The sequence below is a fragment of the Microchirus variegatus genome (genome assembly GCF_963457635.1).
Source record: "Microchirus variegatus genome assembly, chromosome: 2".
NCBI lineage: Eukaryota > Metazoa > Chordata > Actinopteri > Pleuronectiformes > Soleidae > Microchirus > Microchirus variegatus.
The window spans coordinates 34,966,089-34,987,636 of NC_139803.1; the positions used below are offsets into that span (position 1 = coordinate 34,966,089).

The 21,548-nt window shown below is 43.7% G+C and overlaps 1 protein-coding gene across 1 annotated transcript in view; it reads right to left on the reverse strand.

The window, feature by feature from the left end:
- kif26ab (kinesin family member 26Ab) overlaps nt 1-21,548 on the reverse strand; it is a gene marked incomplete at its 5' end in the record, with an annotated part of 66,450 nt that overhangs the window by 30,421 nt on the left and 14,481 nt on the right. The window contains 2 exons of the mRNA XM_083910597.1: nt 707-906; nt 6,882-7,358. Coding sequence (XP_083766723.1) covers nt 707-906; nt 6,882-7,358 — 677 coding nt within the window. The remainder of the gene's footprint in view (nt 1-706; nt 907-6,881; nt 7,359-21,548) is intronic.

A 21,548-nucleotide genomic window follows, 5' to 3' on the forward strand; every position in this document is an offset into this window, starting at 1 on the left:
TGCGGTGCAGAGATTCAATGGCCCCATGCATCATTCTCAGTCATCTCCGCTTTCGCCAACATTCATTATGGCATAGCACTCCTTGGAGAGCAGAGACAGGGAATGTATGCAGTGTCCGACCTGCCAGGGAATCTATCAATGACAATATAGCTCATTGCACCAGCCTGGAGAGGCTGAAGTATTCTCCAGGGCAACAACAACAACACCAAGCAGTGCTGGAAAAAGCCTCCCTCATCCTTAGAAACACCAGGACAAAATGGTTTTCACCTACACTGCAGCTGCAGGAGCAGCAACTCCGCAGCTGTTGGAGGCTGGCGTTTGAAGTTAAAGAAGCAAAATAAGGACAAAATAACCGAACATGAAATACTCATTCATCATATTGTCTTATGTACTTCCATTTTCCGTTCATGGGCACTGGTGCCTGCAACTAAAGGCTCATTTAGTCCTATGACAATAATGCGTATCCCAAGGCATGCTATAATTCAACCATGGTAAGAACACCTCCATGGAGTAAGTGCCCCCACATGGATGTGAACACCGTGAACCTTGAGCAGACATTTGAAGGCGTGTCTGTACATATCTCCTCTCCAGGTATCTGCAGGGAAAGCATGCAGGTGTGTGTATGCACACAAACACTTCATTTAACAGCTCAACTTCATCTTTGTGAACTTTGGCGATGTGGTGTGGTGTGACTTGACAGGATTACCTAATGAAAAAGGAGGCTGCTGCAGATGAGGAAGGAGTGGGGGAGGTGGAGGTACAGGTGACGGGTACTGGGAGTCCCGCTTGGATGGAGCTCCCCAGTCGGCAGGGCGTCAGGGTGCTGCTGCTCATGCTGGTCCTGGTGGTCATGGTGGTGAATGGGGCTGTGATGAGCCTGTCTGCATCCCCCATCAAGCCCTGGGCCTGTTGACACACAAGATACAGAGATAAGACCGCAGCCAACACTTACAGGTTTTATCACTCCGAACCCAACCTTCCTTCCACTCCATTTACTTCCCCACTGCCACAGATGGACGGGCAGCTGCTGCAGCCAGCTCCTGTTAGTGGGAGTCAGCAATATCCACAGCAGAGAGCTCCCCGCAGAACAGTGAGGATTGCCGCACCATTTATTGATTCTGGCAACACTCTTGAGCTTGATCTGGTTATGGCCTACTGTAATTAAGTGATAACCCACATTTAATTAGTAATTAAATCCGTAGCCATTTACTTCATTCTGCTCCCGATTATACATATACCTCCATGGCTAATTTGGCCGTTTACTCATAAGGAATGTGTGTCATCCTGCACGTTGAGTCACGATATCTAACTATCACACGAGCAAAGGGAGAACAACAATCATATGAAAGAGATTTGTTGCATAGCTCAAATGTTTACGAGGTATCTGTTGTATGGGTACACCCTGATCTGGAAGCTCGGTAATTAAAATGTCAAAGCAATGCTGGGTAAACCACTTCTAATTCTGGCTATTGTCATCTTAAATGCAGGTGTTTGACAATGCATCGTCCAGAAAAACAGAGGACAATCACACACTATATTAAACTCTCTGTTCCCGATGAGCTTGCTGGACATTGAGTATCCGAGCTGAGGTGGAGCCAAGGAGGCTGCAGTGCATTACCGATTGTTTATAGTCCAGCACGGCCCAGTGCAGAACACTAATTATCCGAGCCAAAAAGCCAACTCCGAGACTACACTTTAGCTGGAGTCACCGCATCGACAAAAGGTTAATCCCCACCGGAGCCGCTGGTTTATCCTGCAGGACAGTGATCAATAGCAGCTGACAAGAACCAGCACTGTGGGTTCTCGGCTTCATAAATAAATAAAGGTCAGAGGAGGTTTTTCTAAAAAAACATTCATAACACTGAAACAGTGTAAAATCAGCAACATTCTTGGATTGCACACTCACTTCCATTTGACTTGTGTATTATTTGCATTAAAAAAGGCAGTTTGGGTCTTCTGCATATTTACCACCTCAGTGTTCATGTATGGTAACTAAAATAACATCCTTTACCATATTACCATCCTCTACTATCTGCCATTTGTCCACACAGGCTGACAGCTGGACTATTTATACGCCAAGCCTGTCATGCGAATGCTATATATCAGGATGTGAGGGCACACTTACATTCTGACATTCATATGAGAGGCTAGGCTACAGCTCTGCAGCATGCTGCATTGCACTGTTAGCTTTACTTGCACTACCAGTGTGTTGCTATGTTCAATTTTCGGGCACTTTAATTGAAGTTTTTTCCCCAGAAAGGCTTCACTGACCTTTTGTCAAACAGGCCAGTGTGAGTGCATGTCATGAATTCCATTTTTTTTTTTACCCTTTTGAGCTTGTTATCAGAGTCAAGAATCGACATTCTTGTTTCACAGGTCTGGTTTTGCTCTCCCGAGACTTCATCATGGAGGCTAAGTCAGATGTCAGGCCATGTGTGTGTGTTTGTGTGAAGTTATGACTTTAGAAGAACGCTGCGGCAAAATGAAATCAGCCAAGTACAGATCTTCACGCAGCCGCCAGAGCAGAAAGCCTCACACCATGCAGGTGTGGGTGACAGGTTTGGAAACTCACGCATACCAGGAAAGTGGAGCCATTACACTCTGACACACTGTTGTACAGAAAGTTGACGTATACCACTCATCAGATGTGTCACTGAGCCCGTGTAGTGTTTTAAATTGGAGTGGCAGCAGATTTTCTGGTGGATAGAGGGACAGCTAGTCACAGGTGGGGCTGCTTTTTATTCTCAGAATGGTTCAACTACAAACTCTCACACATACACACTTGAGCTCATCACAGTGCCTATCAAAGTGTATTCCCTTGCTATTAAGACAGGGGATTCAAGCCCCTTAGCCAAGCTGCTCTCTGCAGCCTTGGACCTGCACTGGCCCTGATTCTGGCTGAAAAGTACAATCTATCCCCCGGTCAGGTAATTAGGCCGTGTCAGTGGAGCCATGTGTGCTCAGCCATTTGCACTGAGAGCCAGTAATGAGCTTGCCATCCATCCTTTAACCCCAGTACTCCCTGATCCCTTCGTCTTGGTTCACCACCATAAAGAGAGATCTGAACATAAGAGGAAAAAGTGGAAGGAGAGAAAAAGAGATTGGGATAGTTATTCCTGTTCCTGTGAAGTCTGAAGAGAACAGAGTGGGCGACCGTCTTATCAGTTGACCCCCCTTAACCCCACCCCCTCCAGGATTCCCCTGTGACCTTTGATCCCAGCGGTCAACAGTCGATTACTGCTGAGGTGAAATAGGCCCCGTGTTAATCTGCCTGTCAGGCTTGACTGGCCTCTGTAACCAACAGAAACCAAGTGAGGTGAGGAGAGACTTCAAATTGTACTCAAATCTAACGTGATGAATGTTCGTGTTAAGCTCTCTTGACAGAAAGTCAGCAAATGTAAGACATAATTACACTTTTTCTTAATTGTTTCCCAATTTGGCATGAGCGAGCATTGTCCTTCCCCTTCCTTCCTGCACTGTTTTTATTCTCTTATCATCGTCACATTGTGTGGCAGGCAGCCACACACACAAGACCAGCTGCATCAAAGCACCGGCAGCCAAAATCATCTGCTGGGCTTCCCTTTGGTGGCAAAAGGAGCAGAGCACAGTAGCCTGAAAAGAGCTGGCCAATAACGGAAACTCTCATGTGTTAACAGCACTTGGTCTTTGTAGATTAATGGCCGTGCAGTTGGGGACTTCATGGAGCAAAAGCTACAAATTTGGGTGGATCAATTTTATGTTTTGAATAGTAGAAGGACACTGACTAGAACATGTTTTTTTCTGAATTTCTAACTGCTTCAAGGCCTTCATTAGTGAGAAAAAAAAACAGCAGTTTATAAAAGCTGGACTTCCCCCATCAGGTTTCTGAGACTTTTGTTAAATAGTGTTGGCCAATTACCACGAGGGATTTTCAATTCCAGTGACCACAAACTTCATTCCAGATGTTACCCAGAGCCTTTTCCCAAATGGTAGATTCAAGGTGCCCTATATACAATGGGCTGTGTGTGTGGGAGCGCTGCAGGCTGCCTGGTTGACACACTCTGACGAATTTCTAGTTTACACATAGAGTTCAAAGCTTATCTATCTGAACAACACTGCATGCTTTCCCTCACAAAGAAACCATGAGGGATACATGAATTAAAACGTGTGCCTTTTGGCACAGAGCAACTCCCCGTCCTCACGAGCTGGGCTTGGCTTTTGTCATTTTCAGTGATATGGTTTTAATGAAAGACATAAGCCTGAGAAAATAAAGGCCGTCTACTGTGTTTGTAGGTCCGTGTCCTGAAGGGACGTTTCTCACTGGCCAAGGAGGGCCCTCGCCTCAGCTGTGTGCCATTGAGCAACTCATCCCAGCTCCAAGGACCACTAATTGCTTTTCGACACATAGATGGAGAACACAAGTCAGCCGCTCCCTTCTGTGCCAGGCTGTTTGATTTGCCCTAGATTGCGTACACGCAGTTAAAAGCTTTTGATGGCCTCCCATAAACCATCTCTACAGGCAGTTGTTGACATTAAAGGGAGGAGTAAAAATCTGTCTTCAATTTCCATGCAGAAAGGACGGACGAAACACAGCAGACTGTGGGGATCAACACTGTTCGAACAGCAGTGACAAAATGTGCAGCTAATGCATCGGATGGAAAATATTACAGGGCAAGGACTGGGTGATGTTAGCTCAGGGTGTTTAGTCTCTGCCTGGTCTGTAATGTCACAGCAGACTGTCAGGCAGGTCTGAAACCAGATGTTCACATCACTGCAGAAAGAGATCGAGACAGGGTTGAAGGAAGACATTAAAGGAGTTAAGGAGTTTTGTATTTTAGGGGAAATTCAAACAGATTTGGTCATTTTTTTATTGGCTTGTCACTTGGCCATGTTTCATTATTAACAGCATGTGTATTTTTTTTAATTCCCCTTTGTTATGAGTCACTTCCTGTCTTTGATCTATACACATCCTGTTTGCACCTCACTTGTGCTTCCCCACCCTTATAAAGATCTAAGTTTGGCACAACATTGTTTTTAATATGTTGCCATGAATTATATAGGCTTTTTAACGAGATTGCATTGGTTTTCCAAAATTTTTCTGTACAAAAAATGCATAAAATCATTCATTATCAATAATTACAACGATAGAATGCGCAAACACCTGCTATTTCACAAATCTGGGACAAAACATTCACAGCAATTATGTTTCATAAATGTGCTTGCACAAATCATGATATTGAAGAAAATGATCGCAATAAATTCTGTTTGAATTGAATTATTGTCACAAATGACTGTCAAACATTTACTGTTGCACTGCATAAACGTGAAATTAAACTGCCCAAAGTCATAAATAAAGTACAGCATGACTAACCATTAGCTCATGTGACACCAAGGGCAAAACTTTAGGACCTCTCCAAGTCTCTTCGACATCAAACAAAGCACACACTAATGCTTATCCAACATGAGAGAAGAGTTATGGTGGTGCTGTGGGGTGGTCATTTGAAATGCCCTTGAGGAGGAGGTCACCAGATTAGTGTTGCGATGACCTCTGACCTCAAATCACTCAGGCTCCTTGACTACTGAGGAATGAGGGGTCAGCAGCACTCCTGCAGAGTTTTGACTCACAAACTCTCTGCAGGGCTTCGTTTTTTCTAAAGGGCTAAAAATGTAACATTTGTGGTGAACCAATTGTTCTTTTCCTACAGTCAAATATCTCCAATTGTACGGTCCTCAGTGGTCCAATCAGGGAAGGTTCATATTAAGTAGAACTGTTCACACCTGGCATTAAAATTGCGTCTGATTGCCCTTGCCCTTTATTAAGAAACACACTGATGTCATGTCTGTTTTCACACAAAAAAAATGTTGTGTTTTTATTGTGCCTGATTGCACAGATGTGTCCACTGTCTGTCTGTTGTGTATCTGTGTGTACATGACTGACAGACAGGGAAAGGAAAAGAGACAAGAGGAGCTTGAGTGACTCACAGCTCTCCTTACGCTGAAAGAAACGGTTAATATTACGTAGCTAATTACAGTTGTCAACTGAGTCTCTAATCCATCCCGAGCACGAATTCATGACACTCAGGAATGTGGCACTTTCTGTGATCGGATCTGAGGACACATTCAGGACACACTGGGACAGTTCAGACCTGAACTTAGCATGATCTGGCCTTGATCTGGGTCACTGAGGACGAATGGTAATACCAGGTCTGAACGAGGTCACTGAGCACTTCACATATTTCCAGTCCTCTCTCAAATTCTTCTCTTTGTCCTTTTAATTATTCATCTGAAATAACTAATCCTCTTAAAGTAGCCTTTGCAGCTTAGCAGGTGGTACTGGAATCTTTGAGAGGATCCTTATTCCATTTCTATATGATTTCCAATCCATATTTGCCTTTTATTATATTTGCAAAGCAAAGAGATATCCAACCCCTCAATTTATTAAATTGTCCTTGTTCAACCAAAAATGTTATCTGAATTCCAGCGTGGTCAGAGAGAATAATTGGATGGATTCTACAGTCTTTTATCATATGCATATATTTTGAATGAATAAAAATTGATATATATTTGGGAGTATGATTTATGAACCTAAAAAATATAGTCTTTGATTTCCTGAATAAAATTTCAAAGCCCCTGAAGGATGTTTGGAGATGGTTTGAAGAGTTGGAGCAGAGTCCTTTCGTCTGATTAGATTGATCTAAAATAGCATAGGTGTGAGAGGAGTGCAATTGAAGTCCTCGCCTATTCCTGCAAACACTTTACAGTCTTCACTGAAAAGCAATATCACATCTGACATATGTGACTGAATTTGGAGCATAAGCAGTTGAGAATTTAATCAACGTGTGATTATTATTTCTACAAATGTAATACACATGCAACTAAAAATAGACACATGAAAGACTTACCGGTTTTGGCTGAGGGACAAAGTTGTTGACCCTGGAGATGCTCCACATGCCCTCGAGGTACTGCTGTGCCTGGATGGTGACAGAATTCAGGGACCCGGTGAGCTGCCCTCCTGCCACCGTCACCTGGACGCTGGTCTTGGGTATTGAAGAGATAGCTGTGCTTTGCGACCAACCTGGCACCCTGTGTCGCTCGTCCAGGGGCAGGACACCATGGCCGATGCTTTGGCCTTTGGACAGTTGTTTTGCATGGACAGTTGAGGACGACACGGAAAATCTGGAGGGCTGCGGTAACAAGGATCTCGTGGGCTGCGCTGCCATGTCTGAGCTGAAGGCGAGGACGGGAGCATGGAGCGTCTGCAAGGCCTCCTGCCTCAGTTGGTTCAGAGGCGTAGAACACACTTGGCAACAGCTGACACCAGCGTCATGGCTCCCAGGTGTCTGAAGCTGCTGGAATAAAAAAGTTGCATATCCTGGGTCCTGCAGAGAAAAACACACAGAAAAAGAGAACATTAAAACGCCATACACATTATGGTATATCACTTTTTGTTCAAATATAAACCTTGAAAACCCATTCAAGTTCAAAATATACAGCTTAGAAGCCTATAGTGAAGGCATTAACACTTGGTCCAGCAGAGAGTACAGTGAAAGAAAATAAGACATTGGTCGATGTTGTTCTCAGAACCAGGATTAACTTCTCAACCTTCTCTCAAACTTCTCTCAAAAGTTTTGTTGTTAAAATGGAGGTCACAAGCAAACACACCTGTCTTCCTGAACGAGCAGTAGAACTGAAAGAATTAATCAATTAATGGATTAATAATGGATTATTGATAATTGATTAATCGGTTTGAAGCTGTTTTCATGATTAAAACAACATTTCTGTTTATTTTAGCTTCTTAAATGTGAATATTTTCTTGTTTTCTTTGCTCCATATAACAAAGAAATCATTGAAAACTGAATCATTTTGGTTTGTGGACAAAACAAGACATTCCATCATCATCATTTCCAGATTTGACAAACACTGACCAACATTTTTTGGGATTTTCTGACATTTTATGGACCAAACGATTAATCAATTTATCGTGAAAATAATTCGACAGATTAACCGTTTGTGAAAATAACTGTTAGTTGCAGCTCTAACGGGCAGTCATGACACCCAACCATCTAAAAAGTGGCATGTGGAAGAATTTTGAGTTGAGTGAAGCGGTAGAAGAGGCTTCACAGAGAGGCAGTGCAACACGTGATTAACCTGCGGTGACTAATGGCAAGCATAATAATAATAAATATCACGTGTGTGTGTGTGTGTGTGTGTGTGTGTGTGTGTGTGTGTGTGTGTGTGTGTGTGTGTGTGTGTGTGTGTGTGTGTGTGTGTGTGTGTGTGTGTGTGTGTGTGTGTGTGTGTGTGCTGGCAGCTGGTGGGGAATATCCAAACATAGGAACAGGAATAACGTGATATTTGTTCAAACCTGATTTTTTGGAAAATTGACAGCCCTACCACACACACACACACACACACGTAACATGTGTACCATGTTCACCTCCCAAGCATACCTCACTGTCTGTTCTTTTGAAATGATTTCCTGTGTGTTGTTCACATTTTCCATGTGCGTCAGTGGCCTGCTACCAGTGTGGTCTCTGGCAGTCCTCTGGGACCCTCACACTCCGACTTAACCACTTCCTTTTTTTTTCAGGGTGGTTTGTTTGTTTAGACCAAGATGCTTTGCCTGCATGCAACTTAAGACCGTCGATCCGGTTAATTAGGCATGTGCTCATTTCGCAGTATCTACTGGGCAACAAACAAGCCAAAACGCTGAGGAGACGACTCAGAAATATGGCTCCGAGGGATAAGTTGAAGATCCCGCAGAGGCATTCTTCACAGAATAACAAAGAAAATGTGTATTTAATTTATTTTGTGAAGCTTTAGGAATAAAAAAAGACCAGCTCGTTGCTGCTTTTCAAGACGATGTCCAGTAGAGTTTTGTCCTTTTACTTCGTCTCATAGAAGACCCCCTGGGGTGTCTATCACTGCTTGGGAGAAAGGGCAGGAGAAAACAACAGCTGAGGGGGCTCTGGTGCCTACAGCTATACAATTTACATAAGATAAGTGTCTCAGCATGAAAACATATGATGAGCCATCAAATGGAAAAATAACCACAGGAATCCAGGCGGACTCATAGCCATCAGTGAAGTTTTCTGATTCAAATCCTAAGCAAGAGTAAAAACAAAGCTGTCTGTGTTTTTTGGGGGGACACAAATAATCAAACACACAAACTCTCAGACAAGAAAGTCTCTTAAGAGGCATTAAGGGGCACTGGGCTTCTGCCCAGTGGAGTTGTGGCCTAAGACGGGCGCCCACAGTCCATACATAAATGTTTATGAGGCCTTTGCTCCGTAGAAAACTCTGAGGTGATCAGGAGTCGAAGCAGCGGGGGAAACAACAATCCACTGCACTAATGCAATGCCACTTAATACAGCTAAACCCAGAGAGCTTAGAGGCAGGTCGAGGGACTCTAAAGCTTGATTTATACCTCGTCATTTGACACGGCATGATGGGATTTTCAACTCATGCTCCGGCAAAGGGTTCGAGTCCTTTTTCCGTGCAAACACACAACTTCAGTCCACTCATACAGTCAGCTTGCTTATTTATATGCATATATGTGCTTCTTTTTCTTTGTGTCGGGTGGATGTGATGACGTTGTTGATATATTTGAGGAGAAAGAGATAAGCACTTTTAAATGGAGGACAATGAAAGCGCAAGAAATTGAGATGGCCGCGCAAGAAAGCATGTTTCGATCCAGCTGTTGAACATCCACATTCCACAAAAACAGTGGTTGTGATTGTGATATAAGAAAATTCTACAGATGTGTGTTTCCATTGCTCTACACAGTTAAAAATGTCTCGCGAGAGAGTATAAATCAGGGTTAAACCTACAAAGATTTCTGTACAGCATTAATATAGTCACATTTATATCTAAATGATGTGCCTGCACGTCTTTTGTTATTCCCATTAATGGACAAAAGCAGCATCTACACTGAATTATACTCAATGTTCCCCGAGGGGATATGCATAATCTCCATATCATCACTTTACGTAAAGGACAGTCATGCATTGGAGTGTGACTGCCCTGCTCTGATGTTAACTGAGTGGTTCTGGTAAATGTTTTACAGCCCTGGCTACTGACGTTACACATGGTCAGGCACAGACAGGATGCAGGCACAACTGAGACCCTAGGAAATCCCATAAATCTCGCTGGGAATGAGAACTGCAATGGACTGATGACTGAGCTAATGGTAGATCAGAAGTGCATGTTGATGCTGAGAGTATTTATCCGAATCCGAATTGAAATGTAAGAAGCTTAAAATGGAAATATGATCGAGCTTTTAAGAATAATATCTAGTCCTGCTTGATCCTGACATGAGTAGTGTCTCTCTCTAGTTATTCGCAAGCAAGGATATGTATGCACAAGATAGGACAGTTCCGCTGAAACAAGACGAAACAGTCTATGACAAATTGCCGTGAAATGGGAAACAGAGCTGGGGAAAAACACAGCTGGCTGATATTTTATGTATATGCTGTCTGGTCTGGATTCATGTGCACGCTTCCTAGACAGGAAATTAAAGCAAAGTCATAACCAAGTCAACTCTCGCTCCTTCCATCACCCATCACCCTTTACCCTCTGACCATCCCTTACCCACCTCAGGGCACTGGTCGACGGAGGAAATCAATTCCCTTCTCTCTCTGCATGCATTGTTAGGTGTTGATTTAGGAGAGCTAATAAAAAGACACACAAAAGCTGAGCCCATCTGCTATTCAGTTAGCATTCTGGAGGTTAGAGAGCGGGGCTTCTCCTGTAAAACTGTCTGTAAGCTTTACGCCCAGTGGAGGGAATAAAGGTCCACGGCCACTGGGATTATGAAGACGATAGAAGCGATGATGAGGATGATGGCAGACTTGGGCTTGGGGAAAGGAGAGTGATGTAGATGGGATGAAATGAAAGGCCACAGAATACATCAGCACATAAAAGTTGGACAAGGAAAAGAGGGACATTAGGATTAGTAGACATTTCGCACAGCCCTCAGAGTGCAGGTTTGGATATAAAATGAATACAATAAAGCTGAAAAGTCGCCATTAAACAGTTCACTCTCATGTCCGCTCACGTCGTCACGTGCACGCTAACTGTTTGAGAGCTTGTGCATAAGCACAAAGTGAAAAAAACATGAAACATATGATGCTTGAGTGCACCCAGCCTGGAAGCCATATTGTTTCTTTTATTATCTGTATGATCTACTACTGACAGGTGCAAGTGGGTGTGAAGAGTCGGAAAGCTGCGGAGAAGAATGCAATCCAGGGCATCGACACAACACAATTGAAATGCTCAAAGTGTCCCCATTGGCGGAGAGGTGGCAACTGGCAAGGAGCTACTTCATGGCTCCGACTGCTCGACTATTGTTCTGAACAAGTGGGAGATGGGTTTTGGTTTTCATCCTGAGGTCTCTCTTCTTTTCTAGAGGAAATCAAACTGCACAAGTGACGATAAGAGGACAGACAGAGAGAGAGAGAGGTGGGAGGAGGTTTGGCCGGGGTTGTGGCCCTTGCCTGCCGGCTGGTAGGTGGTTGAATTGGTTTACTGCCTGTCAGCGGTGATCTTTATTAAACTCTGGGGGGACAAAATGTAGTCAGATGCTCTGCCCTTATTATGGAAAGGAGGTCTTGCACTGCCAGCTTACTGGGGGGAGAGAAAGCCTGTGGAATGAGGCCTTCCTCTGCCCTTAGAGACCTAAGTTTGTCTATGTCCCTCGCACTAACTGTGATAAAAACCAGGGCAGCAGCAGCAGGAGAGAGTCACCCAGCTAACTGACTGTCTCTTTGGCTTGATGGAGAGTGTCATCACAGACAGCACATGCCCAGAGGCTGATGGAAACAAGCTCAGCCGTAACCACTTATGGATGAGGGGACAGGGAGGCAAGCCGAGCATGATTCCCCCCGTGAATCCTTGGGTGTAAACCGAACCGGGCAAAATCGTACATTGGATTTTTCCCCCTGAAATCATATGTCATTTACCTCATCTCGTCAATAATCCGCTTCTCTATGCAGACAAAGTGAAACTACCATGTGAATATTTCCACATTCAGCTTCTGGTGCACCTCTGATCTGGAGCAGCAGGCTGGATATAAATCAGGGTAAGGTCATTGTGATTTGAAATGCATGAGGCCCCTCGCTATAGCCGAGAGACTTTTAGGCACGCTCCATTGAAAGTAAAATACTCTGGGAAACCATATTTTCTATTCAAGCTCAGCCCCAACAGAAATTTCCCAGACATAAAAGCTCCACATGACCCACTGCAGCTGCGGCAGACAGAGAAACGAAGCAACATTGTATCAATGTGCATCCGTGATGAGCAGGAATAAAATGAAAAGTTGTAGCCTGCAGCTTTGTCAGCGACATATCTGAACTGTTTTACAGCTGCCAGCGCTCCATGGCATTCTCCTGCATCGGATTACTGTCTTATTTCAAACATCCGTCATTGTGCAATTTGCCCAGAATCAGTCCACACATGGCATTGCCGCAATAAAACCTTGACTATTCCTCAATGCTGCCTAACTGCTCAGTAAATTGAAGCAAAGGCCAGTTGAACGCCTGAAAGTTGACTTTAAGATTCATTTCCTCAGTCGGTCTTCCTTCCTTTCCTTCCTCTTCCAGGGTTTTTCTTTTATTATTTTACCAGCGTGGAAACATTCCTCAAGATGAGCCAGCACACCACCACACTGCTTTATATCCGCCCTCTCTGAACTGTGTTCACACCAGCGACCGTCCTGTTTACACATGCACCACTCTTGAGTACTTCCTATGACCGTGTTTCTTGTTAAAATTGAAGACCACACAACCGAATGTCCTTTTAACTCCTTTCAACTGACCTTCCAACCTTCCTCTGCTTCCCTGCAAGGAGCCATCTCTGTTTACTTGGCCTGAGACAGTGTTGACCCTAACCACACACCGTCTTCTTAAGTCTCAAGGGGATTGGCCCCCCAATAAACCACAGGAGCTTAGTCCAGATCCCAGGGTGAGGACGAGAGCTTCCAGCAGGGCCTGCTTTCCCACAGGTAGCCCCCAAACACACTTTGACAGCCAAGTTAGAGAAAAACGAGCACAGCTGCTGGCCTTTCCCTGGGTGAGCACGGGGCATTAAGGCACATTACATTCCCAGGATAAAAGCAACACACCCAGCAGTGTAATCCCCCTCTGCCTCCTGCTCTTTCTCTACTACTCCCACCAACTCCACCTCGCTGACTTGGAGAGCGAGTCAGAGACTCCCATCCCCTGAAGGAGCGAAGAGCCGGAAGGCCTGTGGCTCTGATGAGATATCAGGTGGAGCTTTTAGTGCTGCAGCACAGATCTTGGATACAGACCATTAAATTTAACCACTGCCTGCTCTGAGGCAGAGAAGACAAAGACTCAGGATGTCACACGAGCATGCTATTTAACTCTGTGGGAACGAATTTGGTTGAACACATAACAGGACAGGACAGCAGAATTACATCAAACAGATGTCTGCACCAGTCTCCTGACTTGACAAGATTAAACAAACACTTACGAAGACTTTTAGGAAACAAAGCAACAGTATCTGGACTAACAATTGCACAGAGCTGATAATGTGTCCACAGCCTAAAAGCAGTAATTAATTCATTTATTTTCCTTGGGTGTGTGTGAAAAAAACATGACTTTTCATTTTGTTCTGTCACTCTTTGACTAATGGGGAGAGTTTGTTCTGTGGTTTCTCCAGAAGAACTAAATGTCTACATTTAGCCTCGTGTCCCATTATCAGAGTTTTAAGCTTTGTGAGAGACACAGAGTTACAAAATCAAATCTGCTCCTGCTTTTCCCGTGCTGCCGTTTCACTGCTCCTCTGGTTCTGATTTCATATATTTTCAGCCGACCACCACAAGCAAAAATGAAGACATCACCAAAAGATGACCAATTGAACCTGTCACTTCTATTTAACTGACTGCAAAAACAAGTACAATCAACATTATTCCCCAGAGAGAGAAGACAACATTATGAATCCTGTAACTATCTTGCTTACTTACAATGTCAACAGAACATTTCTGCAAACAAACTTCCCTGTATTTTGGTCAAACAGACGATTACCTTGTTGAAAGCAGTGCATCAGTATTCCCTTATGTGCGCAGCCCAGTCTCCTTGCGTCAAGCATCTGGTAACAAGGAGCTCCCAGAGACAGATGTCCATGTGTCTGCCCTGTGTGATTTAGCCCTTTCCTCTGTGAACCGCAGACAGAAAGTGCAAATAGGCCTTACCTCTCAACACATGACAGCACCACCTGTCCAGAGTATCACCGGTGACACATCCACTGATGAAAGATTACGAGGAGCAAGCAACAAACCTGCAATCAGGATCTACTTCAAAATACGATTGTGACATTTTTCGCGATAACATCTGCTGTGACACATCTCTGTTATCCTGTGATACTTGTAACTCACAGCATGCAACACTGCAGCCTACAGCTCCTCGTGTCATCCATAAAAACAGATGTCACTGTCCATTAAAAGTAAAAAAAAAAAAGGGCCATAGATCTTGCTGACCCTCGGGTTAAACAGACAGACAAGTCAGATGTTACCACTCGTGAGTCTCTGTCAGACCTGAAAGCATTAATGACCTCACATAATGATGTGTCACCCACTCCGTATGGTCCACCCCCATTCATGTGTGTATGAGTGCTTCTCTTACTACAAGCAGAGAGACACAAGTGTTATGTTTTAACAAAAAAATGGAACAAACCAGTCGTCCTCGTGGGGACCAAAACCCTGGTCATAAAGAGGCAGAACCTCAATTGTGGAGAACTGGCTGAGTTTAGGGATAAGATTTGAATTGTGGTTATAATTGGTTATGGTTAAAGTATAGGATATCGGTTTGTTTAGGCTGTCCAATAGCACAAAAGAATAGCTGCACAGACGTGTGTGTGTGTGCGTGTGTGTGTGTGGATGTCTCTTTACACCCCACCCATCCATCACTCCAGCTTTTCACCAGTTGGCCAGTTAATTACCTTTTCCTGTCCCGCTCACACACAGAGAAAACAAGCCAAATTCAAACTGTTAGGACAGACTTCACTATCCTCTCTCCCTCCTCTTTCCAACATCTCTCTCTCACACACACTCTCAGTCTGTCATTGGCTTTGACCAAGGTCAGAGTGTTGAGAGGTCCAGGCTGGACTGACCAGTGAGATACTGAGAGATTTCAGCTTTAAAAAGACATCTCCATTAAGAATCAAGTGGAGACTGATCATCGCTTTCTCTCAATAGGTCACCAACTTGAGAGATCAAACAATACTCTGCTTGGAGGGAGCAGCATGAGCGATATCCCTCCAAAGTTTTCTCATTAGTTAGGAGTCATGTTCAGTGCTGGAGGAACTCAAGGGATGAAACTTATTTTTCCTGCTCTTAAAATATTTTCCACTTCTCTGCCTATGGCTGCTTTGGAGCAAGTCAGGCGGCAGATACTATGCTGTCCTCACTAGGGGATGCAGTTTATGTACACTTGTGCCAGCGACTGTGCACCTCCTAATTAGAAAGGCTGATTTTTTTTTGGCTGTGGGATGCTCTCAAGGTAGTTTCTCTTTCCCTCTCCCCAACCAACCAGATTTCACTGTGGAAACAAACCAAGAGTGAGTGCACAATGAAAAATTCAACAGGCAAGATGGAGAGGCAGGAGGCAGGTAGGTATTGCTGTTAAAGTGCAGGTGGATACAAGCACAGAAGGTGGGAAGAACAAGGTTAAGAGAATATTTGGTCATTTTATGTTAATTTGCTTAAAAACAACAAAAAAAATAATATAACCATGTACACGTGCGAGCTAAAACTGGGTGCATGAGGTCAGAATTAAAATGTCCATCCATTTGCAGTCGTGAAGCTGAACAGTATTCAGTATCTCTGACGATCCACTGGAGCTTGTTGAAAGATCTATTTTTGTCCAAGAGCCCACTTTAAAACACTCACACAGCCGAGCAGCAACTCCTGATACAATAGTCACTACTTTACTGGTATTCAAAGCCCTTTTTCAGTCTGTGCTCGGTGATTTCAGCCACCTGCTTCTCTTCTGTCTGAACTGTCACACTGAGAGCACTGCATTCAGTGTACTTCATTCTGAGGGAGGATTTTTCCCTTTTGACTGAGAGACTCCATGTTCCCTGCACTTTATTTTAGAGAGAAAAACAAATTGCTGCCGCAGCTTAGAACAACTATTCTCCATCGCAGGACTCCCTCGGCTACATGGAAGTGTGACATGCAAGTGTACACACATTTTTTTAATTAACAAAGAGAAATGAAAAGGAAGTTACTCAAGCTCAAACAAGAGGTAATTGCATGTGGCTTCACCATCCCCGAGATCAACTAGTGGGAAAATAATCTCAGCGTATACATCAACAGCGTGATTGGAAATCATCATTTTTAGATCAACGCGTAAACTGTTTTCCATGCCGCAGAACTGCAGAGCACATAAGCTTTAAAAGTCCAGTGTTACACCTAATGCTAATTAACGGTCTATAATGTAAATTACACATTCTATTTTAGCTTTTTTTATATAGTCTTTGTGTTAATATCTTCATATATTGTACTTTTTTGTAATGCATGTTTATTATTTATCTTTATCTTTAGTCTTTGCTGCTGTATCGATGTAAATTTCCCCACTGCGGGACAAATAAAGGACCTTAGGATCTTATCTTATCTTAATATTACAGATTGGAACAAACAAAGGACTCCTTTGCTTACCACCTCCCTTTCCCAAGCATGTTGGGGAACTACAGTGGCAATCACATAACAAAAAGGGTGGAATTCTTCTGAGTTTGTGTAGCAGGCTTCCACTTCAAAACACAAAACCCACACTGTGTCTGGTTTGTCTATATGGGCTGCTGGTTTTCTGTTCATTTTCTCAATTAATCGATTAATTTGGTCAATAAAATGTTAAAAAACATTGATGAGTGTTTGTCAAACCTGGAAATTACCATGTTCTCGAATGTCTTGTTTTGTCCATGAACTAAAATGATTCAGTTTTAATGATTTCTTTGTTATGTGGAGCAAAGAACCAAAGAAAATATTCACATTTAAGAAGCTAAAACAATCAGAAATCTTGTTTTAATCATAAAAAAAGCATTAAACCGATTAATCGAACAATTACACACATACAAACATACTTATAAGCAGTGTATTTAACACCCTCCCACATTGTGACACACTGGACCTTTAATATATGGCCCTACAAGGTCCATATTCCCCCCTCATTTTGTGATTATTGTTCAATAGTTCATGCTGGACACATGCTGGTGCAAAAAATGACTCCCAGTCATAAAAAAATAAAGTGGTAGGAAAGTGATGACAAGAGGAAATATCAAGTATCCTACAGCAATTATTCTCTCCACTTTTCCCTTCAAATGAACAGTGCCATTATTATACTGGCAGGCTGCCATATAGATAAATATTCAAGTTTTCTGGGTTTTTGTTGCAGCTGGAGTCTCTCTCTCTTTTCTGCAGTGACTCTATAGGGTCGGCGAGCGAGGAGAAGGTGCATAATGAGACGCAGTAAGTGGTTATTGAGCATGGCACTTTTTGCATTCGGCAGATGTCACATATCAGGTGCATATGTGAGCAACAGGCTATATGATTAGCATCACAAAACTTCAGGGACTATAGAATGAGCTAAAGGTTAGCCCCCCCCCCCCTCCTATTTTGACTTCCATAGCTATGTTCACAGGCTGCAGCACAAATCATCCCGAGCAGATGTGAGCTGAGCGGAGTCTGCCTGGTCCCATCCACTCCCCATTCTGCAGAGCATTATCTCAGAGAGTGACACGCTTTGTGTCGCACAAAAGCTGCTGCGTGTCGACAGAACAATGGAGCGGCGGAGTTTGCAGAGTGGAGGAATCAGGCCGGTGCAGCAGCCTCGTGTAGGTACAGCAGAGAGAAAAGAGAGGAGGGGCTGGGTGGTGGGGGGGGGGGGTTACTAATTTATCATGAAAAATGTCATTACCATGCCAATGACTTCTCAGAGAACATAATTATCACTAATAATAGACATTTAAACATCAACCTAGGGCTTTTAGCGAGGAGGGGTTGCATTAATAGAAAACAGTTGTCTGTTTATGAGAAGTACACACTGAAAGCAGACTGAAAGACAATCAGTATCCACGATATGTTGTGTTTTTTTTCTCCTTGCTAATTGAAATGTCTAGACACATTCAGTTGAATCTCAGAAAGATAAGGAAGGAAGCTGAACTTGTGTCTTGGCGGAGAATAGCGCATGATAATCCACTTAGTCTGAGTCTGAGGGATTTTTCATTCACTATCCTAGAAAAATGCTTTGCTTATCAACATTTTTTGCACATGCACATTTCACCACTTTTGTCTTTCAGGAACAATGACACTGTGGCCTTGGCGCACTCGACACAAAACTCGCTTATTATTTGAATTAGGTGATAATCACGAGTTGGGCTAAATAAAATTGACTTTTACTGCGTATTGTCTTTTCAACAGCTACAACAGTGACAGGCATGTCATTATAAAATCTGGTCATGGAGACAACAGCTGTATTGATATGGCAAACAACTGAATATGTGATCCCAAATTACGCCAGTGCACACCTGGCGTTAAAATACTATGCATCTTAATTAACTATGTGTAATCAAATCTCAATTCCCTGCTCTATATTAAGGTATAATGTGGGTATTTTAACCACTTCCAGTGCTTTGTACACAAGAAATCAATAGAAGAAGAAGAAGAAGGAATCAAAATAATAAAGACGAGGGCTTTCCTTCAGCGTCAAAACATCTGTGCATTTACATATTTATTAGTATTCTGTGTCAGCAGAGAGTTGTGTAATCAACAATCAATATACTCAATTGAGGGTCCCTGTCTGTCTGGGCCTCTTTACAAGGGTACATCATCCCACATTTGACTCTGTCTGCTCGTATGAAACGCCCCAGCATGGCAGAGCTCAGTCAGAGCTGAGCGGGGGGAGAGAGGCGTGCATTATGGTGAGAGAGAACGTGATAGGAAGCTGCAAGTTTCATCGCTTAATTCCATTGTCAGAGCCAAGGCAAAGACAGAACGTGTCAAATAAAGTGAAACTAAAAAAAGCTTGATTGGGTGTGTTTTCACTTTTGGCTCAAGGATATGATTGCATTCATCTGACTCAGTGTGTCTGCTTAATCCGTCAGCGATGTGCTTCAGCTGCACTTAGGAGCATGAGAAACACACTTTAAAGGGCAGTTAAACAGCAATATTCACTAAAGGAGTCAAGAGCTGCACAGTCTACAGCAGACTGATGCAGAATAAATGGATCTTTTATATATTTATGAGTGCAGGATGGAAAGCAGTCACACACACACCATTGTTAAGCCTGGGGAGTGTCTTTGTTGTGTGCATGTGAACCAAGATGAGTGTGTTTTTCAAGCTACACACACACACACACACGCATACATACATAGAATGATATCTAAGAGGGTCTGGGGATGCAGAAGCATGCCCCGTACCACGCTCAATGTTGATTGTAGGAGTGCAGGGTCAAAGGGTAACTAATTGCGCAACTCATGGAGGTCAGCGTCAGTGTGAACCTTCTGCCACAGCACTGGAACACCACCTGAAGTTCTGTCAGGAAAGACAAATGACCTCTGACCTCTCCTCTGATGACATCGACCCCCACGCGCGCTACATCTTAATCTGGGTCACGGATAAAGGAATGGGGCCACCGCAGCCAGTTCAGCATTACGTGCTGACAGGGCTATTGCTCATATTTACCTGCCTGCTCTTGTGTTCAGTGAAAATCAAATCTCAGTTTCCAGGAGCAGATTGAAAAACTGAAAAAAAAAACCTACTTATTAACTACAATATTAACACAATATCTTCCTTCTTCTTTTTTGGAGATGCCAAATTAGTCCTGCCTCAAACTCTTGGAATTCCACAGATGCAACTCTATTATAGAGTAACTCTGTGAGCCTGACCAGACATTTTGCACAAGTCAACAATTAGCTGTAATCAGCTGTTTGTGCACTGTGTCTCTCCGTGCCCTCTCATTTAGCCATATGACCGCAGATGCTGGGGCTTTTACCTGCAGGAATCCACCACCTGAACCACTCTGATACACTGACTACTGTCTGGAATGTACTCACAAATTGGACCACCATAAAAGAACATTTACCATGTCTGTCTGTGTGTGTCTGTGAATTCACAAATAAGTGTGATGGATGGATAAAACCACATGACAACTCCAACCATGACGGAAAAGCTATTGTGATGGAGGTCCAGAGATCATCCAAAGAAAAGAAGTGTCTCACTTTCATGATTAACCAAATGTCAAAAGGATTTCCCTTCCTAAACAGAGACTACGATCATGTGACGCTGCCAGCCAATGGGACGCAAGCAGGTGGAACTCCTCTGCCGCACTGTTTTGGAGACACAAAAATGACCCAGTGCTGTGTCAACAGCTGGGGAAAGCATCCCTTGCTGTGCTTTGTGAAAGTGATAAAAATAACACCATGCAGTATCCCGCTGCGGGTTACGCCCTCAACGGGCCTGTTTTTCCTGGCCGGGAGGGTCACTATGAGGCGGAGCTGGACGTCCAGCCAACACACATGAAGGCAGCACTCCATTTTCGCCCCTGTCTTTTCCTGTTTTGACAGGAAACAGGAGATGATAACACAGTCGTGCAAACAAGCAGAGATTGCCTCCGACCTGTTGCCGGGCTGCCTTCATGTGGCAGAGGATGTCTGTCCAAACATTTAAAAGAAAACACACTAACTGTCCAGTACAAACACACACATCAGGCCAATGTGTCATACACACAGAACCACCTGTCTTGGTGCCAGACCTGAACAACATCTCCAGCTCCTGGCACATATCCTCACAGGCTCCCAGCAGCGTGCCAGCACAGCGCCGCACAAAAGGAGAGCAATAAAACAGACCATGAAAGTCACGGACACAAGGCTAAACGGGGAAGAGATGAAAGCAGCGGTGGTCACCATGGGGACCCAAACAGAGATGGCGGAGGTGAACGGAGGAGCAATGTCAATATCTATTTTGAGGGGAGGAGGGGTCACTTTGAAGGCCAAGGGAGGTGTGGGTTGGATGGGGTAGAGTCTCTCTTTTTTTTGGAATGTGAGCCCTTTTATGTTGTCAGGAAGCACACCGTGGTGAGACACAACAAGTGGAGTGACGGGGGCTATTAGAGAGGCTTTGTTGACGGTGAGAGAAGCTCAAAGGAATGGGACACTTTGATTGCCCTCTGTGATTCCCCCACTGGCCTTTGTTTATGAGCTAATTAAGCATTGTTCAGCTGCAGCAGGAGCCGCGAGCCACCGTGACTTTCAATGGCTACTGTAGAGTTTTGTTTTGTTTTTTACAGCACCCACTATAACTCAACAACTTGAGCAGGAAACACTTAACGGCACACTGGTATGGCAACAAAGCTCGTGCAAAAAAACAGACGTCGGGTTTGTTGTGAGTAAACATGCTTGTAAGTGGGTTTCGGGAGGCAGAGGAAATAAAAAGAAGAGATGGAAATCAGATACACAACATCTAGTTCAAATGTGCTTCTTTGGGTTTTCAAGTGTGCCCCAATTTCAGCCCTCTATTGGACACTACAGTTCAAAACAGCCCCTCTCTCACACAA